This window comes from Aotus nancymaae, unplaced genomic scaffold (genome assembly GCF_030222135.1).
Source record: "Aotus nancymaae isolate 86718 unplaced genomic scaffold, 86718_ANA_hifiasm-v0.15.2.pri h1tg000022l_1, whole genome shotgun sequence".
NCBI lineage: Eukaryota > Metazoa > Chordata > Mammalia > Primates > Aotidae > Aotus > Aotus nancymaae.
In genome coordinates this window covers 15,634,140-15,660,792 of record NW_026988435.1, presented here as the reverse complement: position 1 = coordinate 15,660,792, position 26,653 = coordinate 15,634,140, and the positions used below count along the sequence as shown (strand labels likewise).

General features: G+C 33.3%; 1 protein-coding gene across 2 annotated transcripts in view; it reads right to left on the bottom strand.

Moving 5' to 3' along the window:
• The window catches only part of ROBO1 (roundabout guidance receptor 1), a 1,127,367-nt gene that overhangs the window by 972,130 nt on the left and 128,584 nt on the right, over positions 1–26,653 (bottom strand). For both annotated transcript variants that reach the window (XM_064380017.1, XM_064380018.1), the window contains exon 2: positions 5,253–5,389. In XM_064380017.1, coding sequence (XP_064236087.1) covers positions 5,253–5,340 — 88 coding nt within the window. In that variant the 5' untranslated portion in view covers positions 5,341–5,389. The remainder of the gene's footprint in view (positions 1–5,252; positions 5,390–26,653) is intronic.

Below are 26,653 nucleotides of genomic sequence, written 5' to 3'. Positions count from 1 at the left end.
TTTTTTACAAACCTATGTATTTAAAAATTTATTGCTAATAACTTAGAAATTAATTCAAATAAGCTCTCAACTTGGCCTTCACACAAATACAGTCTGTTTCATTATTTCACATAGGTGAAAGAATGGATAGAGTCTGAGCCAAGATTAACTTATTTCATCTATATGTGAGCATATATGTATGCATATATTAATAGATATATTATACATGCATATATTACATAGATACATGTAATACACACACGCACGCGCGCGCGCGCGCGCGCGCACACACACACACACACACACACACACACATAGATACTTTTACCTGGACATATCCCTAAAATACTGTTCAGCAGTTTTGTGCAAAACACAAATAAATGGGAACTGACTAACTGACTTCCATTTCTCATCTTCGGGGAGTTTTATTTTCTCGAACAAAACAAACAAAGACACAAACAAACAACAACAGAAAAAATAACAAGGAAGAAAATGCTTGCTCAGGTATTTCAAAAATGATTGACATTATGCTCGATTACTAAATCAATGGGCAGAGTGGAGGGAAAATAAATAAATGCATCTAATCACAGGAGCCTAACAGTAGATAAATATCCTGAGTATGTAACAAGAGACCTTCATGATTTGTAGGCACATGTGTGTGTGTATGTGTATGTGTGTGTATGCACATACACACAAACACATACGCATGCAATGTGATTAGGTGTGAGCCCTCTGCAACCTTTGCTAAGCACCACAAGCAGCAAATCTCTTTCATGGGATCCATTAGCCCACACCTGGCACTAGCTCATTAAACTTTGCAGAAGGATAGAGGACAGGAAACACAGCATGTCAGTATCAAGTGAGTCATCATCAAGAGAACACTCATCTGACAGCTTTTTGAACTGGGTAAGTCCATTATTATTGTTAAAATTGAACTATAAAAAGTAACATTCAGAGAATATTTGGTTTCTCTTATGTTATGGTTTTCTTCTATGTAGTTTATAGAAATGTGTAAAGGTAAGTTTTTGTTACGTTTTGTTCATAGTGACTAATGGTTTTAGGCATCACATTTGGGAATAAATCATGTTGATATCGATGTACTTTTAAGATGATTTTATGGTAAAAGGGGTCCATAAAGGCAAAATTGTCTAAGGCTTCTATAAGTCATAATGCAGCCATGACTATTAGCTTCCTTTTATAGAATATTTACCTAATTAACATATTATTCTACTTTATTATAAATTCCCAACTACTTAATATCTGGTTTAAGGTTTTACTAAGGCCTGGACAAAATTTAGGGGGAATTGCACCCACTAGTGAAACTTAACTTAGAATTTTGTAAAGTCAGTTTCAATAATATAGGTTAATATTCACTGATCTGCTTATTAGTTTAGTTGCTGTCTGTATTGAGCTAATGCCTTTCATCCAATAGGATCTATTATGTTTTTCCATCTAGAAATATTATTCTGAGATGAAGATAGCAAAAAACATAAGCAAAACCAAAGCAAAAAACCAGTAGTGGCACCAAATCTGCTTCTCCAAATCCTTGAAATACAGAAAACAAAGATCTCCAAATAACTTTTTCCCTTTCTCATGGAAATCTGTCCTCAGAGAATAAACATTCTTTAAGTGTACTCAACATTAAAACCAAATCAACTCAAACACCTAAGGCAGAGGTTCTCAAATTTTCTGCCTGCTGGATAATTTATAGATACTTGTAAAACCGCAGATTCCTGGGCTTCAAACCCAAGCTCTTTATTTCAGTGATTGTGCCATTGGCCCTAGGAATCTTTATTTTTAAGAAACATCTCAGGTGCTTCTGAAAAAGCAAATCATGGAAAACATGTTGAGAGACAACTTCCTAGTCAGACAAATTTGTCAAGTAGCATGTAAAGACAGATTACTTTTGTGTATAATAAATACATCTATCAATGCATAATTTAAGAGTTAAGAACATTTAAGTAGTTTTATAGCAAAATTTGATATTATAATGGTAATTTTTTATGTTTTTTTTTAAATAAATAACTTTCTAAACAGTTAGTGCAATTAAAAAATTAAACTCTTGCCTATGAACAAGCAATCCCTATAGGTTTTAAATGACATACACTTTCCTAATCATTGTCCATAGCTACTTTGTCATAGAAACTAATCACAAATATTGGAAAACAATATACCTGTGAATCATAAACTTTGTAAGACACATGCATGCAACATACTTGTTAAATAAAGTATCCCAAAGGAAATTCCTAAAGATTCTATCACATTAAGACTTCTGGAATTTATTTACTTTCAATTTGTTTTCACATTATAAAGGAGATTTAAAAAAATCTGAAGTTAATCCTCAAGTCTATTCAAAATGTATTGAGCATACAAAAACTAAAACAAAAACAAAACTTAGAAATATATGGGGGTTGCATGTACATATTCATTGTAATTTCTAAAATTTTGCATGAGGAATTTTTTTTTTCACAATTTATAATTTATTTATGGATGATTCAGACCCGGTTAACAGCTATTTTCAATTCTCTTTGCTGGGATATAATAACAAGATACTAAAGTGGTGATCAATGGATGGGTGGGGCACATAAGCAGTAAATCATTTCAGAAAATTTCACACTCAAGCCTTGTTGACATGAGTCAGGGACAAGGAAATAACCCAGTCAGCACCTGCATCTTTAATGAAGGACAACACTGCTGCACATTTAGAGAATGGAGGGGAAAAAATAAATCATGCTTAACTTTAAAGTGGCCTGTCTCATTTATTCAAATAGAAATACAACCTTGTGGGTTTTTCTTGATGTATTTTCATTTAAAACATTGCAATATAAACCTAGAATTGAACTTTATTTTTTTACCATGGAGGTTTTTCAAATTTTTTAATTCAATTCCACTATATGTAAAATGTATGCTTTAACAACATGTCATTTAACACTTGCTTTCCATTGTCTTCCTGACATCTTTGGCCATAAAAAGTAGATGTTTAAAATGTATTCTTTTCTAGCGGATATTAAGTCATGACTAGGCATAGTCCAGAAACAGCAAGAGATAACCTTACTTGGTTTAAAAATATATTTCATTTGTGAATTAGAGATGAAGTAAATTAACATGAAAAACATCTACCAGTGGTTATCCAGTGGTTCTAATAAAAAGGAGGTGGGTTTTAATGGGTTCAACATGCAATGCAAGCAACAATTCAAATGGTTGGCAAAGCCCAATTATCCTTAGAATCCGTTTCTTCATCATTCCTTTTCTCTAAACCAATTTATTTTCAACAATAAGAGTGTTTCTTGATTTACTATATACAAATAATTTGTTTGCTTTCCCATATACCAACCATTTCATATACAATGTTATGAAGCATAACAGCAGTTTTAAAAATGTATCATACAGGGAGACAAAATAAAAAATGAAAAAAACCTGAATGGGACAATCCATCAGTTCCAGACATTATGTTCAAGTATTTTAGTATTTAATTACACCAAGTTACCTAGCCACAGCTTGAAGTAAAAATGACTTCACTGATGTGGTAATAAAATAATCTGCATTGTGCCAGTGTTTTAATTGGTATTTTTTTTGTACCCTGAGAAATCTTGTTCCTGTAGACATCTTGGCTAATGATAACTCATGGAGCCAAGTACTACAGAATATAAAATTCTCCTTATCTTTTTAGAAGCATGTTATATTTTTTCATTTGTCTGATTTTTTTATCTGATTGTTTATTATTAGAAATACATTTCTGATGAAGGAGATTTTGTTTTCTTCAAAGAAATGAATCAGTTGAATAAGAAACTATGTTTTGTTTTAAAAAAGACACTGATATTTTGCCTTCAAAGTTTTTGCTTCCTCTGAGATATGCTCAATTCAATCCAGATTCAAGGTCTCTAACAAACATATTAAAGCTAGAAAAACAAGTAGAAGAATCAAGACTTCTCTACATTCTGAGATTAATGGGAAGAAGGGGACATTCTAAGGCCAATGAGTTCTTTCAGTAGATTTTCTCCCTTGCCTGAAGCCAGTGCTCCCAGATGAAGGCAGTTATGAAAATGACTTCCACTCTGCAGGTGTTCTTTTTGAAAAGCTAACAGCATATTTCTTTTGACAGGGAAATTACTTTGAAATGATTCTTGAACTCTGTAGTCCTGAAAAAAGAGGGCATCTAACTGTATGCATCCCATTTGGGGTTACCTTTATTTCTTTTTAAAAAAGTGTTGCCTTAAAATGGGCCCTGAGTAATCAATTTGTGTGGCGTATTTTTTAACTAACTGATAACCAAACTATCACCTTTGTAACCAATTTACATATTGTATTAGATAATGAAGTCATATACTTTAGATTTAGAAGTATTTGCATGTAAAATAGTAATCACAGAGGTTTGACAGCTTTTGCACCTAGGTGTTCAAGTTGCTTTGTCTTCTCTAAAATTATGCAATATCCTTTGAATAAAAAGCTAATATTTTTTATTACATAGATAAACCTTGTACCTTCCCACCATATATACTCATACATACATTCCTTCTTCCACTTGATAGTCCTTCCGATTAAATTGGTGGAAAATCAAAGTAAAATTCATTTATCTGACTTATCTGGCATCCTTAAAAGTAGAGAAAACCAAGGAATCGTTTGTGTAGTTCAATCAAAGGTAGTTCAAACCTCACTTAACAATTTTGAATTTTGATATCCTGCTCAATAATGACACCACGGACTAAATTTTTTGACCTGTAGGAGTTAACAGTTGGCCATACAGTTTAAGGAGAATTATACTTAAGCTGTATCTATACAGTGGTAATTATGGTAGCAACACAGCAGCATGGTGCATTTTTATTCTTACATTGTTCAGCCTGTTAATGAACATGTTACTATTCTAAGAAATGTCAGTTTTCCATGTTTCACTTTTTTGATGTTCCTTTTCTATAGTACTGACTTACATTGTAGTTTAGGTTTTCTTTGTGCCTTACACATCTTTTCCCTTCTGTAATTTTACTTCTGCCACTCTAATTCACTTGGTTAATATAACACTCCTTACACATCTCAGCACAGTGACTATTTCTCAATGTTCTGTTCCTCTTGGGAATTAATAAAGTGCTCTCTATTCAAGAATAATAATTCGATCCTTGAAATTGATCAGCACTCATACTCAAGAAGACATTCACACGGACTTACAAGTTCCAAAGAAAATGAACGAATTTGATTCACAACACACACAATAAAAAGTGAATTTAAAGCAAATAAGGAATACTGGTTAAGTGTTGATGAAACAAATGCATGGCACTTACCTGGAATAAGCTGGGCCAGAAGCAGGCGATGTGGGGATAAGCTGAGGAGTGATATTGTGACCAAAAAAGGAACATGTTTCCATTTCATCTTTGTCCCTTCCTTGCATTACACCCAGCCAGTGATAGATATGTGTTATCTGGGGAGATAATAAAACAACAACAATAAAATTATTATTTTTTTAATGGTCATTCATGTTGAGGGAAAGAGAATGTCAAAATATTGTGTGAAACATTGCAGTTCAAATAGGTTTGAAATGTCATTTTTTGAAATGATGAAACATAATTATTACGTAATTGAAATGAATATTAATTGTGCAGATATTTCATGATACACATTTTAAACAAATGTGGTATTAATTTTGAAAACTCATTTGCAAGTCAGATATTAATCACAAATGATTCCTTGGTTTTCTCTAATTTTAAGGATGCCAGATAAGTCAGATAAATGAATTTTACTTTGATTTTCCACCAATTTAGTTGGAACACTCTCATCACGTTTAGAGAACTCTGAAGTTAATCATTCATTAAATAAATACTTACAAACTATTTATAATGAGTCAAGCACTATGCTGCGTTGGGTATATAGCAGAAAACAAAACCACAAAGTTGCTCTTCACCCAGGTGCTTAGACACCTGGAGGCTACTTTAATTATGTGAATTCACAAACAGATTTTTTAAAGTTATTAGGTAGTCTATTCTGAATATGACAGAGAAACAACACAAGATAGCATCCTGTAAGCAACAAAGCTCACAATAATTGAGGACTTTTACAAGATAATAACAAATGATAGCACTATAGGTCACTGGTTAATTTTGCCACGGAGAATTGACCAAGCTTATATGGAAGGAGTGGCATTTTAAGATAGGAGATAATATCTAGTAAGTGGAAAATAAAACAATATTTAGAGAGGACAATATAACCAAATTTTCAAAGATGGTATGCATATACATAAATTTCATGGTATGTTTATTTATATATAAATTTTATAATCGTAGATAGGTAGATACAGATATATTCCCATGGTATAATGATATATTTAGGCTACTCCTAAGGAGAGTAGTTGTTTGGCTGGAGGATGGGGTTTGCCAAAAAGTAATGTAATTGGGAACTTATAAAATGGGCAAGTAATGTAGGTAACGAGGAGCTACTGCAGATTTAAATAATAGGTAATATGATCTGCAAATCAAAACTACATTGAGATACCATCTCACACCAGTTAGAATGGTGATCATTTAAAAAGTCTGGAGACAACATATGCTGGAAAGGATGTGGAGAAATAGGAAAACTTTTACACAGTTGGTGGGAGTATAAATTAGTTCAACCATTGTGGAAAACAGTGGTGATTCCTCAAGGACCTAGAAATAGAAATTCCATTTGACCCAGCAATCCCATTACTGGGTATATATCGAAAGGATTATAAAGTGTTCTATTATACGGACACATGCACATGAATGTTCATTGCAACACTGTTTACAATAGCAAAGACTTGGAACCAACCCAAATGCCCATTGATGACAGACTGGACAGGGAAAATGTGGCACATATACACCATGGAATACTATGCAGCCATAAAAAACGGTGAGTCCAAGTCCTTTGTAGGGACATAGATGAACTTGGAAATCATCAATCTCAGCAAACTGACACAAGAACAGAAAACCAAACACTGCATGTTCTCACTCACAGGTAGGTGTTGAACAGTGAGAGCACACAGACACAGGGAGGGGAGCATCACACACTGGGGTCTGTCAGGGGGATATAGGAGAGGGACAGCAGAGGAGGGAGGGAGTTGGGGAGGAATGGCATGGGGAGAAATGCCATGTATAGGTGATGGGGAGGAAGGCAGAAAACCACATTGCCATGTGTGTACCTATGCAACAATCTTAAATGTTCTTCACATGTACCCCAAAACCTTAAACACAATAAAATATATATTTAAAAAATAGATAATATGATCTGAATAATTTAGAAGATAACTGGTAGGAATATACAAGTGTACCTGGCAGCACTTGGCAAATTTTAGATTTGAGAGGTGGGAAGTAGAAAGACTTATTCTTTTAACAATATTTTTATTATTTAGTCAAAAATAGATAAACAAATCTAGTACTATATGAAAAGTAATTTGTCCTCCCCAATGAAGTTCTAACATTTATTTTTGTGACACTCAGAATAACAAAGTGAAAAAAGGTTACTAATTTATTACTGTCTGTTAACTGGACATAGCTATTTTGTCTATTTGATTTGAGCTGTCCTTATTTTGTGACTTATCAATGCAGAGTTAATTGCCAAGTTTTCCTCCAACAAAGCTGTCTAATTCTCTATCCAGACAGCTACAATCACCTGACTTTACTTGAGATATTTAGGGATTATTTCCTGTCTTGAAAATAATCTGTAAGCAACTTCAATCTGAGTTAGAACCTTGCCTCAAAAAATATACTTGGTTACTGTAGTTTCATATTTATTGCCTGACTTCTTTGTTTTGGGGCTAATGTTCTTGTAACTCTCCTTATCCTACCTTATCACTCATCACTGATATTATATACCTACATTATAAACCTAGATGAATATTTTTAATCTTTCATCCATACTATGCAGTTGTTAGTTTGTCCAAAAGCTCTTTTACAGGGTTATCCATTGAATGTTTTGGCTTATGATCACATTCCTCAGTGAAGTATAAATGATTTGTTCCTCCACAGAAAATGTATAAGTATACTGGATACTGGTCATTTCTGCTTGGCTGCATTTTGATATAATAGTTGCCCTATCTTCTTGGTTTCTGCTTGCCTAAGGAGTTTCTCATATTCCTTTTCCAATTGATTACTGAGTGTCCTAGACATAGAGTCCTGTTTGGAATAAACCCTAGACCTCCAATTTCTTAAATATAAGCAGTTGTATCTTAGCTCTTGATGTAAATAAAAATGTGTATGAATCTCAAGGATATTTGTGACTTGCATATTAATTAAAATTTAGAATGGTTATATTTGTTAAATGATATTTTATAATACATTTATTAAAAATGGGATTTTAATGTCTGTGACTAATTACATTTTAACTGTTATTTATTAATAGTTACATATAATTTGTTTGTAGCAGGCAGCTATTAATAAAGAGCCAAATCAAACATGCACATTTTCACCTTAAAATGAATGCAATAATCATAAGAAAATAAACCTGAAAGTACAAACACTTATTATAATTGATTGAATTCCCCCAAGTTATATTATTCAACAGGCAGAGAGCATTTTGAGTATCTGTAAGGTTTTATGATTAACTTTCCTCAAATACATTTTCATTATCCAGGACCAGTTCTGTGAATGTATGTAGTAAGTAGCAAATAACATAATATGATTTTTAAGGTAATACCCACAAATCATAAATTACAAATCAGAAATGGGAATTGCATTATTAGCTATTGTACACATATCACTTCAGTACTTTGAAGTTTTGGTTTGGTTTTAATAAATTTTACTTTTTACAGTAGCTTTAGGTTTAGAGCAAAACTGAGTGGAAGGCACAGAGATTTATCATTAACTTCTGGCTCTTTAACGATTTCACTCCCTGCCCTTGCATAGCCTCCCCCATTGACAACTCCCACCAGAATGGTGCATTTGTTAAAACTGATCAGCCTACATTAACACACCATTATCATCCAAAGTCCATAGTTTACATAAGGTTTACTCTTGGTGCTCTGCATTTTATGGGTTTGAACAAATGTATATGACAAATGTCAAACATCATAGTATCATACAGAATAGTTTTCACTGGCCCCAAAATCTTATGTGCTTCACCCACATCCCTCCCCCTTCCTAACTCCTAGAAACCATTGATCTCTTTATTATCTCCATAGTTCTGCCTTCCTTGAAATGTCATATAGGTGTAACCATAGAGTATACAGCCTTTTAAAATTGGTTACATATGACTTACACTTAATAATCAATATAAATTTAAGTTTCCTCCATGTTTTTTCTTTTCATGTCTTGACAGGTAATATCTTTTCAGCACTGAATAACATTCCCTTGTCTGGATGTACCATGGTTGGTTTTCCATTTACCTATTGAAGGACATCTTGAGTTCTTCCAAATTATGGCGATTATGAATAAAGCTGGTATAAATGCCCATATGCAGTTTTTTGTGTGGAGCTGCTTTAAACACATCTGGGTAAATAAAAATCATGCAAGAAACTTTCAAATTGTCATTCTAAGTGGCTACACCATTTGTCTTTCCACTAGTGATGAATAAGAGTTCCTGTTGCTCAACATCCTTGCTATCAGCTGGTGTTATCAGTGTTCTAGGTTGTGGCTATTCTAGTAGGCATGCAGTGGTACACAGTGCTTCCAAAATCTCAAGCTAGGAAATGGAAAACTTAGTAAGAAGTGTGTTTGTGTTCATGTGTGCATGAATGTGTGTGTGTGTGTTATAAATAATTGGCTAATCTATAGCTACTCTAGAGTTGTGTTGAGTAATAATGTGTGTATAAGTCCATGGTTAACTCTACTGATAATTTGCTACTGCTTCTGTTTAGTTGGAAGTGCATTTCATGGATTTGACTTGAAATTTAAAAAGTCAGAAGTATATAATACCTTTTAAAAATGCAGGATTAATGCTTTCAAACAGACAAGGAAAACTGGACAAATTACTACCAAACTCTTTTTTAAGTTAGTATACTGTCAAACCTCCAATAATAAGTATATTATTTTAAAACAAGATGCACATAAAAAATAAAGTACATGAAGCACAGTTTTAAGTTTGAATTAATTAAAATATTTCATTATTTTCATATATTAAAAACAACCTATAATTTGTTTACATTACATTTAACTTAAGTATTTCACATATATTTAGGAAACTCTTTCCTCCTAGAAACAGTCAAATGTTATACCTTTAGTCTCTTTAAATTATGCTAAACCCCAAACTATTTCATCTTACACTATCAGTATCAACTTTCTGACTTCACTTATGTACTTGGATTTGCTTTACAAAATGAGGCAAGAACGGCAACTAAAAACAAAAGACTCTTGGAAAATAAGTTTAAAATTAAGACCGAGAATAGTGTAAGCACAGCATTTTGAAAATAGCTTTTGTTTGAAAATTGCTTTCTTTTTGTCTTGGTGTACATGAGTATACTTTTAAAGAATCATCTTCGTGAATTTGAACATTTGTTTTGAAAAATAATGCATGATGTAGAGAGTTTTAATTTTAGCTATAAAAGAAAAAATATTCTGATGGACTGTATTTTATTGCTTTTCATTAGATCATCTTAAAATGTATTCTTGAACTAATTCCATTAACATAAGAATGCAATCTATGAAAAAAAAAGAAAGTATAGGAGTGATGACAAGAGAAAGACAAATCTTGAAAATTGGGCAACAGAGTTCAGCAGGAGTTACAGAACTAAGGGTATTAGAAAGATTCTCTAATTCATCACCTCATTTCTTAAAGATTCTGTATATGTAGGCATAGCTACATTACAAATCACAGCAGTTTTATTTGGACAGATCATGGGCCTTATTTCCAATTAAGCTTCCATTCATTTCATGAAAGACTAATTAATTCTTATCACATTTTCGGGATACAGCAAATTTTAAACATACTGTGAAGAAAGAAACTCAGGGCACAGTGATAAGCCTCAGGCTGTATATCTCAAATGTGGTAATTTGAGATTCTTATTCTATGTCCACATTGTACTTAAGTACCTGATCGAAGCTGGATAAAGAGTCAAAGACTTTTTTTTAAAGATAATGTGTAAGTATACTTAAAATAGTACATCTATTAGTCTTATGTAGACAGATATGTTATTGATTAATAATACAGAGAAAAAAATAAGTAATCTGAAGCACACATCCTTTTAGAATCTTATCCTTCAACCTACACCAAATTCAGGAAAAGCAGCATTTTGGCAAACAGAGCTAACGTTAATGCTGCAGACCTGCTATACTCCTAGACTTCCAAAAATGTTAACTTCTTGTTGTCTTGTACATTTCACTGTTTAAAAACATTGCAATGTAATTGGTTACTAATCAATTACATTGAAAAAGCTTTAAAATGTAATACCAAATATCAGCAAAAATATACCTTACAATCCTATTCTGTGTACTTTTCTATATCAGCAAAAATATACCTTACCATCCTATTCTGTGTACTTTATTATTTATTTTATTTTAATTTTTACCACCTCCTCCATTGCACAGTGGCTGCAGCAAGCCTGATCCAAGGAGAGTCTGAGCCCTGACCCTACCTGATGGTATTTCTTTACCAGTCCTGGTAGCTCAACACAAAAGACATAAACTCTTAGGAGATCTATGGCCCCACCATCACCTGAGATTTTAGGGCAAGCTTAGATCCCCCTACTGCAAAATCTCCTGGTACTCTCTTGAAAACACCTCCTTCTGGCAGGAAGCCAACCAGCTCAGGCCATTGCAGCAAATCTACCAAACAACCCTGCTTCCAGGAAGGAGAAAATAACAGCTAATTCCACTGCCTGCAACATCCTGGCTAATCAGAGGTCCTGAGTCTGTCCATGTGACAACTTCACTGTTGGCACAGCTAGCATTCGAGAAAGCCAGGACAGTAAACCTATTTACAACTAAGTACTCTCACAATCCACCTCATTCCCCTACTACTTCCACCAGAGCAGGTGCTGGTATTCAGGGTTGGGAGACATATTCTGTGTACTTTAGGTTTTACTGTATTATCATCTTAGGATGGTCATCACAAAGAAAGGATACATGATAATTTTATCACTACAAAATGAGAATCTGAAGGATAAGATGGCTTTTATAACCCTGCATGTGAAGTATTCAAAATACTGATTGACATCTTCAAATAAAGTACGAGATGAAGCCTGAAGAGAGTCAAACTAATAATCTTTAAAAGTTCTACTTAATGTTTGATATCTATTCAGCATGTTTAAGCCAGCACTTTACCATGGTTTAAAGCAATGATTGTATGACTTTCGGATTAGCTATTTTTAATATAGTGCATTCTTAGAATTCATAAGTGCATTTCAAGATTAAAATATAAAATCAATAAGACAGTAAAATGGTTGTCAACTGCTGCCTAGACTATGTTATCAAAATGATGAAAAAGCAGATATGTATAAAAATAAACATAATGTCTAACCACAGGGCATGATGAAGATAAACACTAGTTTCTCTAGTGTAGCTACCATAATCATTAAAGAATCAATGGCAAATTAAACTTACAAATCCATAGGCGTAGGGGGCAGGAGAAAAAAACACAGCAGTAAGTGCAGAAAGCCTAGAATCAATTTTTCACCCTAAACATAGTGAGGTTTATTAGTATTGCTAACATAAAGGCAAAGATAAAGACAGAAAAATGGAGATATTATCTTCTTTTACTTTAATTATAGGGTTGCCTCAGGCAGAATTAGTTTTCTGACTTGCTTAAAATAAGATTGCATTCCTATATTAATAAAAGTATTTCAAGAATAAAGACATTTTAAGGAGATGATCTAATAAAAAGCAATAAAATATATCCTATCAGAATATTTCTTTTTTTCTTATTTTATAGCTAAAATTAAAACTGTCTATATCATGTATTTTTTTCAAAATGAATGTTCAGATTCACGAAGATGATTCCTTAACAGTATACTCATGTACACCAAGACAAAAAGAAAGCAATTTTCAAACAAAAGCAATTTTCAAAATGCTGTGCTTACACTAGCTCAGACAGATGAATTCTATGCCCACTTGACCTTCAATCATATTGTTCATTTCATCATTCTGATGAAAATTAGTGGGACACATGATGTCTGGTCATCCTAAAGTGAATTCAGTTGCAGACATATTTTTCTGAACAATATCATCATTCCAGAAATGTAAGATGGAAGTACACATCAATAACATCACTGCTCTAATAAATGTTCCCTCTGATGAGTTAGATTTATCTTAGACTGATAACAAAAATAGAAGAAAATGCCTGAACATTGGTTTGGTAGAAGGCAAGTTACATATGAAGCTGGTCTGGCTTGACACATGTTAAGAGGGAGAAGTGTAGAGTGGGAGGAAGAAAAGAGAGTGAGAGAGCACAAGAATGAGAGAAAATTAGAGAAACAGAACAGGTGTTTAGCGTGTTTAGCTGGCCAGTCCTGGCATTAATAACAAATGGAGTACACAGCAATGAGGTAGTTACCTCCAGAATGACTCTGCTTTTAGAGAGTGTCGCCATCATCATTCTCTTATCTGTTTAGTCTAAATGAAAAAAAAGTCTGCTAATTTTTTTACTTTAGAGACCAAAACTTTAAATAAAACTAGCTACGATGTAAATTAAAGATAAAAAAAAAAAAAATCCACACTGTGGCACTTTTACATTTCAATAAGTACTAATGCCCGATGAGGTTTTTAAAAAGTGCATTTAATGGAACATGATGTCACTATTAGAATAATGTCTTTAAAACAAAAACATAAATATACCAAAATTTATACTAAAATGATATTTGTATTCCTACATTTCATTAATTTAAATGTTATTTGAGAACTTATTATGCACCATCCTAAGATACAAAAATAAATGACAGTGTCTACCCAAGAAGAGTTTACAGTAGGGCAGGGGGAGCAGATGGAGATAAGTTAAATACAGTGGTAATTTCTATGAATATAACAGTATAAATACAACGCTATACTACCAGATCGAAGAGAGAACAAAGTAATCAGGCTTCTGAACAATTGGAAAACGTTCATCCCAGAAGTGAACTTAGAGATGGAATTTGAAAGAACAGTAGTTGACCGAGCCAAAAGACTTCAGGACTAGAGAATGAGGAAATTATAAACAAAAGCACCAGCAGTGCAGAGGCATGGAGGAAAGTCTTTATGTTTGAAGAACAATAGATGGTTTCATTTGGATGGGATTTCAAATAAATATAAGCAGGAGGTTCTGACTGGAGATGAGGATAAAAAAATAGAATGAAGCAAAATGTAAATAGTTTTGTGTGCAAAACAGACATTTAAGCTGAAGAATGAACTGAACAAATGCTATTTTTGGCCAAAAGCTCTATGAGCATGGACGTAAACTGGAAAAACTGGAGGTCATGAACTGGCAAAGGTCTCTATTATAATATTTGACAATTCTATTACCACATCTACCATGTAAAAATCACTAAATATTTGTTGAGTTGATGGAAGGATGAATGAAAACAGTAGTACGAACACAGACATATGTGGTTGAACTAATATGCTTGCAGAAAAGATGAAGTACAAACATAAAAGTTATAATATTCATAACATCTAGTTTGTGAAGATTGCCTTTACCTTAGGCAAGAATTTATGGTAGATAAAAAAACAGAATGCTTACAAAACATTGTATTTACTGATACTTACCGGAGTAAAATGTACTCAGTTTTTGTCCACATTTGCTTTCATTTTGTACAGAAATTAATTTCAAACACACTGCCTTGAAAGTGTATGAAACCTAAAATTAGTTGAATACTACTGGGAGAGGAGTCACAGGATCATTTTTAAATGGATGTGACATTGACATTAAAATCTATTACATGGGATTTGATTTTTTAGTGTCTGAATACCTATGTTTTTACAGCCGTTCATATTAAAGTGTGATATTAATTTCTAAACCATGAGTAGATTGTCCATTAATACTTAAATGAGCTGCAAATTTTTACATTGCTTTAGAGCAAATAGCTCTACAAATATTATTATTCTAAATGCATACACAGCCTAGTCAGTCTTAGCGATTGCCTTCCCTTATGTTGGGTTAGTTTATGAAGCTATAGCAGCAGGGTGAGGACAAAAGGAACAAGCATTAAATTTCAGACGGACGATTAAATAATGCTACAGTAAGAGAGACATTAATGAAGTAACAGAAGAGAAGGTCAAAAGTAATTTTCATATGTCAACACGCACAAAGGCGTAACAAAAAGATTCACACACAAAAGGCTGCCCATGAAAGGCGGGGAAAATTTTTTCTGTCAATTGTGTTGCGTGCATACTAGAAGCCAAGGGTTTTTGAAAGGCATTTAGCTTTAAACCATTCCTTGCTCCTTTGAATGTCCTCAGCAGGACCAGAAATGGAGGATTCAATTTTCAAAGATAATTGTGTCAGATAACTGTCTCATGCCTTTTCAGTAAGAATCTGATAAACACCTAATTGCTAACCAAGTGATTTCAGAGCTACACAGCTGGGCTGAGAAGGCTACTGCAAAAGACTTGGTCATCCATTGTATAAAGATGAAAATGCAGTTGGATTGCAAATTAATTTAATTTATTTGGCTAATGCAATTTTACCAACTATTACAAGGAAGAATTTATTATTTTAATGAAAGAGTATAAATTTCAACATTAAATCAATGATAGCCACACAAATAACTTCACACCATAACTCATCAGAAAAAAATCTACTGGAACTAAAAATAGGTCTGTAGAAATTTCAGGCAGTTTGCTGTCTTTGGGCAAGCTTTGTGCTATAGTGATGGTATTCTAGTATTTTGTAGGAAAAATTAGCATGTTAATATTTTTGCATATTAGATCTTGGCTCAACTCTTTTAATAGAGATATTAGCCATAAGTGATAACTATTCATGTTTAAATGTATACACGCGTATATTCACCGACTCTTAACTACTTCTGAATGTGATTCCCTGTCATATTCCTGGCCTTTCTCTGTGATGTCCCACTGTCTATTCTAGGTGGTCACATGTAGTTTAATGCCTAAAACTAGGGCCCAGTATTATGTACTGCCTTGACATCTGGTGAAATTGAGATGGCATGAAATAAAGATGGCCTAAAATGGCTTTGTGTAAGTTCCCTTCACATTCTGCTTTCATGGATGAGGTCCTCTATCAAAACAACCCTCCTTATCAAGGAGACCAGGCACAGTTTCCTGAATAGCAGTTTTCATTACCTTGCCAGACTACAGAATTGCTCAAATAAGCCAAGCCAATCACATCCTCCTGGAGGAACCAAGGGGCATCTCACCTTCTTTATGCAACAATAACCCCTACCCCTTGAACTTCTGGCTGCTAACTCTTCTGGAGTGTTACCCCTCTGTGACTCTGCTTAGTGAGTGGTATTCTCTACCCCGAAGCTGTGAGTATATGTGGATAATAACTGGAGATCAACTGCTGTTGATCTAACCTGCAGGTGTTGGGTGTCATATATTCAACCAACCCCATAACCCTAGGGCAAGAATCCCTCTCTCACCAACAAAGAAATAAGGAGATTATTAAAACCTCATAAAACCACTTAGATTGGTCTAATGCTCAAACCTGTCTGTTCTTTGAGTAAATACACCATTTGTCTTGTGTACTTTCAGGGTGATAGCAACATTTTAGAGATCTAGAGGGACCAATAAAATGATTGGAGGTGTGGAGTAAAGTGCTTTTTTATGTCAATAAATAAGATATACTGACATATATTGAACACTTTCCCCAATACTCTCACATAGTTCTATTGGTCTAGTGGCTACTTGTGTAAAATAATAGAGGATAAAGTCAAAAGAGAAAGTAACACAACAATACATTGCAGTTACCAAAGGATGATTAGAGGAGAGAGTGCTCTACTGAACAGTTAAAGCTCCCTCTGTTTCAACAAGTGATACACAACAGATATTCTCTCGTAGGAGTTGTTCTTTTAATAACAATTTTCATCTTAATATAAATAATATTTAATAACCATTTTCCTCTTAAAATAAGATTACTATTAGTACATTTGTTTTCATTTCTTTCACATTCTGCTACACACTATTTCTATATACTAAGTTACTCCTATTTTAGGCAAGTTTGAGCTACAAAGCCAAAAAGTGTAACTGGAATAAAGGGGGAACAAATGAAAACAAACAAACAGAAGTATCTATGGGATCTGGAAGGGAGTATGTATTACATGCTTACCTGCTAAAATTAAGATATGATCCCTCCTTAAAGGTATTATATGCTTCCACATGTGTTTACTAAATCAAAGCATTTGATATATTTTTGAACTTTTAAAATGTGAAATATTATGAAGCAATCAAACATAAAATGGTGAATGTTATTAATTACAGGATCAGAGAAAGAGTAGGCACTTGGTTCATTGTTGTTCTATTTTAGTCACTTTACATGTAGGAGATGACTTGAGTTTCAAGGCAGAAAGAACAAGTTTTGTCGCAAAGCAACAGCTGCATAGAATTTGCAAAATTAAACTTCAAATGCATAATCCTTTATTGAGAATTATATCAAAGATTAAAAATGATGCTGTGGATGGGTGCCCAATTCCCCACTACTAAATATAAGTAATCCTTTTCCACGCTCTTTGTCTGTTGCATGGCAAAATAACACCTAAAAATTATTACTTAGCCAATTTATTTTGTGGTAATTTTCTTGAAAATTCTATTTCAATACCTAGAGTTATTTTTTTTTTTTGCTTTGTTCAAGTCAATTTTCTCATCAGTGTCTTGAATATTTTTTCCTCTTATGTAAATAGTTTCTACCAGCATTAAATAATGTTCTGCTATCTTAAGATATAACAATAGCGAAAACTATTTGTTGCTTTGTACCTTAACACATTCCATTTATGGCCAAGTTTAGTTACAGGTATTCCTTTAGAAGAGCTGTCTCTACTCACTCTTTCTACTACCGTAACTTCCCTTCTCTTTTCCGACTACTCCAATCAGACTTTGACTCCCATTACCGCACTGAACTTTTTCTCACTAAGGTAGCTAATGACTTCCTTTATGCTAAAGAGGAATTGTCAGAAATGTTCAACACTACGTCTCCTGCCTGTCCACTGGAAACACTTCTCTTAGAAACTGTTTTCCCATACAATCTTTGTTTTCCTCCTATCCTCTGGCCACTACTTTTTATAACAGTTTCCCTAACACTTTTTTTTGCTCTTCTCTTTCTCTGCCTTGATTCTAAATATCGGTCTCTAAAGAGGCAGTCCTGGACCCTTTGCTCTTTCTAGATTCTTTTCCTGGAAAATTCTATCCTTAATTCTGTGTGGTAGTATTTCTCCAGACCAGCCTCTATCATGAGGTCAGGCCCAAGTAGCCAAAAGGTTATGTGACATCTTCATTTGCCTGCCTCACAGTCACCTCAAATTTAACATACCCAAAATTGAACACTTGATTAAATCTGTCCCTTCATCTCTCATTTAAATGTACTTTTTCTCCAGTCTTTTCCAGTTATTCCATTCAGGTACTCATGCTAGATTCCTGAGAACCAGCTTCTCCTTGCTCCAACTTCCACATCCCAGCCATCAGTATAGTCTACTGATTTCACCCAGGTATTTATAGAAACTTAAGTATCATGATTCTCTCTTCCTACCTTTCATATCCAAACCATCACTAAGTCCTACTGATTCCATCTCTAAAGTATTTAGCAAACTTCCAAATTTCCTTCTGTCTTCAACATATCCAGTTTAGACAAAAATCACCTTTGTTTTCCTTATGGATATGACAATTGTCACCTAACCAACCCCTCTATTCCATTTTAGCTTCCGTCTCTTCAGTCTTCAAGAACAATAAGGGCTTTTTCAATGCTTTTGCGTAAAACATGGGTCAGTGTAATATGTATAAAGTGCATTGATCTTAAGTATACAGTTTTGTAAGCTTTTACAAACATACATACCCATTTAGCCACCACCCTGATCACATAAATACCTTTGTTTTTATGTCAGGAAGAGCTATAATTTACTCATTTAACAAAAAATTCCAAATGCAATACTCCTAAAGTCGAGTAAGCAAGACTAGAGATCTAATGAACAACATGAGGACTATAACCACAGTCTTTTCTAAGGATTCAGCTCTCTCATGTGTTCTCATTCATGAAACAGTCTCTTTTAAACAACCTGACTCATGTATCTGAGTTGCTTTTGCATAGATTGATACTGAATGACCCTCGATCCTCTCTCCTTGGTTCTGTCTCCTCATCATCCAACCAGCCAAATTGTCTTTTCTAATAGACATTTCTTTTATTTTTTAGAGACAGGGTCTTGCTACCCTACCCAGGCTGGATTCTGACTCCTAGGCTCAAGTGATCCTCCTGCCTCGGCCTCCCAAGTAGCTGACACTATAGGCATTCACCACTGTGCCCTGACACTTACGTATCACTTAACCTGTGATCCTATCCTACTACTGTCAACTGTGTCAACCCTATGACTCCTAGATAGCCTTCTTTATCTTTTAACGACTGGGGACATATAAGTAGACCAATGGTCACCCTGGATCTCGTACCTGCCAGATTTCTGTCTTACAGGCCACTTAGAACACCTGTGTTTATTCATTTCATTATTACATTTTTCAAGGTTTAAAACATTTACAAATCAACCTTTCAAAAAATATTGATAACAAATAAAAGATGATGTATTCCTGAAATAAATTTTTGAAATAAGATATTGCTTCACTAGCTGTACTTTATTTAGCAGCACCATCAATACAAAATATGCTAATAATTTTTATACAATAAGTCCCCACTATTAGGGCTCAAAATCCCATGATTGTCCTTACTGAGATTTCATATAGCAATGTTCTTAACCTATAATTAATCATAATATAGTTAATTTTATCATTACTGTTATTAAAACCTATACACACACACACACACACACACACACACACACAGTGGAACCTAAAAATGGCCTTACATGCTATGAACATTGAAATCTGGTGTGATTTTACTATATGACAAAAGGATGTCATTTTTATATTGTTAAGGTTAATATATTTAAAATTTCTTAAAACAAACTTTTATATTTGTGAATAAATTATAGAAAAAATAATCTATTCCTGATAAAATATTAAGTATTATAGTGACCTGAAATACAACATTTCTCAAATCTATTGCTCTCATGGGCTTTAAGTTACCCAGTAAATAGAAAAGATTTCTTCATTCGGTGGAATAATAAGCTTGTGTTAAAAAAAATCAGAGAAAAACATAAAATTAACATAAGGGTATAGTTACTGTATTTTAAAACATATTAACATTAAAGGATTTCCTGAGAAGTAATGGAAAAATTTCAGTAGTTTTGCATTATAAAATTATCTTCAATTGAATACTGCAAATTCGTATTTCCTAAGATTTTGTTTTTCTTATGGGGGAATGAAATCAGCTGTATCCATTTCTTATTTCTCCCTAATGCTTCTTATATTAATTTTTTTCTGATTAATGTGAATTTAGATAAACAGTAATTTACAAAGCTAAAAAACTGGCAAATATTTTAAAAAGATTTAATTCCCAAAATAAATTCTTCCTCACTCACACTGTCTGTTCAAATGCATACTCACTTGCATGGCATTCTCTGGAGAGGATGCGTCTAATTGAATATAATATTTTACAGCCCTAAGACATGTTTGTCATCACCAGGATGTTGAATATTTGCAGTCATTATAGAAGTGGCTGTGTAACAAAAGTCTCACAGGATTCAAAACTAAACAGAATATTGAAGCTAAATCACATTTATGCTGTATGGATGTGATACTATATTGATCAATTAGTACAATTTCATCAAATAACTGTGTGAGTTTTATTCTTTACAAAACATGAAAAGAAATAAACATATTGTCAAGTACAGACAGTCCAGGTTATACAACTAAACTGTGTTACATGAATGTGCTCACAAGTTCATCAAATGGAAACTTGGGGGTTATATTTGCTTTTGGAGATTATTATTAGGTTTACTGTGTGGTCCACAAAAGCACCTTTAGTCCAAAATGGAGCTATAATAACTATCAGCTCTTCAGCCCTTCTTTGATATTATGGCTCATGACACTGAACTTTTCTGGCCCTAAACCAATTTAATTCTCTCTTCCAAGATGTGATCATTTTGAGTTCTGTATGATCTATCTCTCTGATATATTAAGAGTCTCAAGTGAGCTGTGAAAGTGTCACTATGAGTATGAGAAAACACACGGCTTCATAATTCTTTTGCACTCTAGCAGTTAGTGACACAGGTAAGGAAAGGGGTGTGTTGAGACAGACTGTATTGGCAGGGGATGTTTACACATGTGGGTTAAATGGAATAAGCAATTCCTAAGATGATACCTGCCAAAATAGACTTTGATGGATATTTTTCTATTAAACCAATCAGCTTTCTGAGTAAATACAGCACATTTATTCATTCATTTTGGCATCATGTAAATAAGGCTACACACAACTAAATAATTAAATTGAACAAAGGAGAAATTTGTTATAATTCCAAACCTCACTGTGTTTAAAGTATTCAAGTTATTTTCCAATGATCAGTCTTGCCCTGTGATAGATTTTGCTATAGTTTGAATGTTCGTGTCCTGTCAAAAGTACATATGTTGAAATCCTAACCCACAATGTGATGGTATTAAAAGAGATAGTAATTTAAGAGGCTATGAAGGCACTTCCCTTGTGAATGGGATCAAGGTTCTTATAAGGAGATTTCTTACAATGTTAGCTAGCTTGTTCTTCTGCTCTTCTGCCAAATAACCCTTAGCATTCCTCCCATTTGCCTTCCAACTACTGCCATGTGAGGACACAGCAAGGAGGTCCTTACAAATTGCTGGTACCTTGACCTTGGACTTCTCAGCTTCCAGAATGGTGAGAAATAAATTTCTGTTCTTTATAAATTAGAGACTCAGGTATTTTGTTATAGCAGCACAAACAGATTAAGACACAATTCATCCTTTTTTAAAAGGCTCACCTTACCAAAATATCATCATTATCTTCCACAAATGGAGTTGTATTTCTTGCTAGCAACTTCTAAGGGAAAAAAGTAAGACAATAATTAAAGGACTATGATTTCACACATACTAGGATGGCAATTATAAAAGAAACAGAAAATAAATGTCAATAAGGATGAAGAGAAATTGAAACCTCAATGCACTGCTGAAGGAAATGTAAAATGTGGCAGATCATATAGAAAACAGTATGGCAAATTCCTTAAATAGCTAAGATAGAGTTTCCACATGATCCAAAAATGCCACCTATTTATTAGCTAAAATAATTGATAGTAGGTGCTCAAAAAATATTTGTACATTCACATTTACATAAGCATTATTCATGAAATTCACAAGGGGGAAAGTAACCCACATGTCCATGGACAGGGAAACATATAAACAAAATGTGGTATATAAATACAACGGAATATCAGTCAGCCTTAAGAAAGAGGAAATCCTGTCTCATGCTATGACACAGAAGAACCTTGTAGACATTATGCTACATGCAATAAGTTGGTCACAAAACAACAAATACTCTAATTCCACATATATGAGGTATTTCAGATAGTCAAATTTGTAGAGTTGGAAAGTAGAGCAGAGGTTTCCAAGAGATGAGGGAAGGAGAAAATGAGGAGTTATTGTTTAAATGGTATACAATTTCCATTTTGCAACATGAAAACAGTTCTGGAGAAGAATGGTTGTGATGGTTGGACCACAAACTGAATGAATGTAATGCCTTTGATCTGCATATATAGATAGTTAAATCTGAAAATTTTATGTTGTATATATTTTATCAATATTCTAAAAATATAAATAAAAAGACTAAAATATTAATTAGCTTATTTATATTTTATAGTTTATTGAGATATTTTACTAATATATTATTCATTTAGGTGATTAGAAAACTTCTGATCATCAATTTAGTAGTCTCTCTTTATCCATGGGAGATATGTTCCAGCATACCCAGTGGATGCCTAAAACTGTGGATAGTACTGAACCTTAAATATACTGTTTTCCCCTATACATACATAGCTATAACAACTTAGGTATGATATTGACAATAATCAATAATAAAATAGAAGGAGTATAATAATAAAAGTTAGATGAGGCCGGGCGCGGTGGCTCAAGCCTGTAATCCCAGCACTTTGGGAGGCCGAGGCGGGTGGATCACGAGGTCAAGAGATCGAGACCATCCTGGTCAACATGGTGAAACCCCGTCTCTACTAAAAATACAAAAAATTAGCTGGGCACGGTGGCGCGTGCCTGTAATCCCAGCTACTCAGGAGGCTGAGGCAGGAGAATTGCCTGAACCCAGGAGGCGGAGGTTGCGGTGAGCCGAGATCGCGCCATTGCACTCCAGCCTGGGTATCAAGGGCGAAACTCCGTCTCAAAAAAAAAGAAGTTAGATGAATGTGGGCTCCCTTTCTCTCTCTCAAATTATCCTACTGTACTGTTCCAGGGATAACTGAAACTTTGGAAAGTAAAACTGTGTATAAGGTGAGGAGGATTGTATTAAAAGATTGTGATAATTTTTTCCCATGATAATAAAAACATTTATAGTTACTGAAATTTTATAAAATAGTATACCCTGTTGAACTACCTAGAAAACAAATATTATGTTCAAATACTGATTAAAGTTTACATTGGAGCTTCAAAGGGCATTCTGAAGCATGTTAAGTCGTCAGTTAACATAGAAATTCATATTCTGTGAACAAGCCTTCAGATTCTTACTGTGGAAAGACAAGATATCACACTTTGCTAGTTGATACACTTTTGACCTCAAGTGTCAGAACCCAGCTCAACTCACTTTAAACATAAAGAGGAATTGAAGAAGGGATGCCATGTTAGCTCTTGAAATCCAAAGCAATGTTAAATGATTATGCTGCAGGAGCAGTGGAATTGTAACACAGGTATCACAGAAAACAAGAACTCAGAAAACATTAGGAGTCTATCAGCTCTTCTCTGAGTTCTGACTTCATATTCTTTATCTGTCTTGCAGAATTAGTTTCTTCATATGGTAGAAAACATAGCTGCAAAGTGGTTGGCTTATTATAATCTCTTTAGCACTTTAGACTAATCAAATGTGTCTGGGGTGTATCATTTTGTAATAAACGCATACTCCCTACATGGTACAAGAGAAAAGTGCACAATTTCTGAAGGAAAGAGATGATGGATGTAGAAGGGCTGAGCTGAGTAGAAGTTCAGGGAAGGTACAAACTGATCAATTTCAACCTTGGCTAACAGATAGACATTATTTAATAGAAAAAAATTCCATGGTTCTTCAGTACTACCATAAAGTATATTTATGATAATATCATTTAAATATGTAGAACTAGCATATAAATCCATATTTATAGCTCATAAAATATGAAATAACAATTAAAGTTAAACATAAATAGTAGAAAACCCAGATAATTAAAATTAAAAATATTTCATTTACATTAATTAAATGAAATAATATTATTTTTCTATAATGAAAATGGTATTTGCAATTTAAATATGAGGATAAAGAGATGAAGTAATGTTTTTCAATGTCCATGGATACAATACCATATACATTGCGATCACAAGTCTCTTATGACTATTATCTTTACAAACACTGCAGAAGTCACTGCCACAGAATGCTGCACTGCTATTTCACCCTCATGTGATTCATAACTTATACATCAAGTCCTCCTCTAGTACTTTCACATTGTTTTGCAATAATTGAAGTGATGTTATTAGTCACCAAGGGGATCAAAAATTAAAACATGAAAATCACGTAGTACTACATATTTCTAGGGATGGTTTTTCAGAATATGAATATTAGATAATAATTGACATGATTTTACTTTTAAAGTATTATAACAAAAAATGCATGTCCTTAGCTTGAGCAACAGTAGAATTAAGGTATTGGTGCAATTTTAAAAGGACTGGGGAAAGACTGAAAAAAAGAGTCAAGTATATTTTGGAAGAGGAAAAATAATTTTTTCATTTAGCTACACTGCTTTATTTGAAGGGTAAACTCAGCTTTAAAACTACTATTTTCTAGTGTTAAAATGGTTTTGTCTACTGATTTTTTAACAAATTTCTTTATTCATAATGAACAGTAATTGAATTTGGACTTATTAAAAGAAATGTGTTATAAATTAAAGATATATGTTTTAAATACTTGAGCAACAACTAAGAAGGAAATAAACAAGTATAACTAACAAGCCAATAGTAGATATAAAACAAAATCATTAAAAATTATTAAAAATACTCAACTAAGCCAAAAGAATAAGGGGCAAAAGCAATAAACTACAGAGAGATAAAACACAAAACAGCTAGCAAAATGGCAGATTTAAGTTAAACCATATAAATAATTGCATTATGGGTAAATATCTCAATTAAAAGTCAGACATGGTCAGATTAGGTGAAAAAAACAGAACAAATTATTTTATATAATCTCTATAGGAAAACACAACAGCACTTGAAATTATTGGCCAATTCTTTTAGATACAAAAGTCCCAGAGAAGGAAATCACCAGCTTTATTTGCCCAAGGTAACTATCTTTAGACTAAGCAAATGTTACCAGAGTGAAACGCACAAAAAACATAATTACATAGTTGACTAAAAGTAAAAGGTTTGGAGAAAGACACACATGAAAACATTAAATTGATAAAATTTGGAATTACTGTACAGGTATTAACATCAAAATAAAGCCAACTCAGAACATTACCAAAGATAACAAAAAAAAGTGAAAATAATGATAAATGAGTTAATTCATCCAAAAGACGTAAAAGTCTAAGTGTGTATCCACCTATCAACAGAGATGTAAAATGCATAAAAAGACAAAATAAGAGAAATAGAGAAAACTACAATAACATAGACTTTTATGTCAATAATTCATTTTAAAAAAAGAGAAAATATCATTAGGAATATAGAGAAACTAAACTACACTATCAACTGATTTGACCTGGTAGATATTTATAGAACTCTAGTAAACAGCTGCATAACATATATTATTTTCAACTATACATGATGCATTCTGCAAGACAGTGATTATTCTGGGCCAGAAAATAAACCTCAAATTTAAGAGTGAAATGGAGTTTATACAGAAAACACTAAGAAAGATGTATGGGAAATTCCCAAATGTTTGGAAATAAAATACATTTATAAATCACCCACATACATCTAAGAGTAAGTCAAAAGAAAAATAAAATATGTTGAACTAAATGGAAATGAAAACATAACATACAAATTCATGTAATGCAGATAAGTAGTGCTTAGAGTAAAATTTAAAGCATCGTAAGTTTGTATTCAAAATAAGATAATAAGTAGGTTTAGCGTCGCCTCTTGATATATGGTCAATGTATTAAAATTAATTGTATTTATATAGTCTAGCAATACAACTGGAAATTAAAATACTAAAAAACTGTAACTTTTCTTAGAACAATATAAATCATAAAATAAAGATACATTTAACAAAATATATGCAAGATTTGTGTGCTGAGAACTTTAAAATACTGATGAGAAAAATGAAAGGATACATACATGATTACCAGTTCCACTGATCAGAAAACTAAATATTATAAAATCAATCTTTCTCAAATTGATCTACAATTTCAATTCAATCCAAATTATAATCATGGACATTAAAAAATAGAAATAAAGAGTCTTATTTGGAAAATTTATATTATAAACCAAAAATAAACACTCTGTCCTCCCCACCCCAACAAGGCACCCAACTGAAGGGACCCCTCCCTTCAGTCAAGGGCATTCCAAAAATAACCTAAAATCAATAATATAGGCCA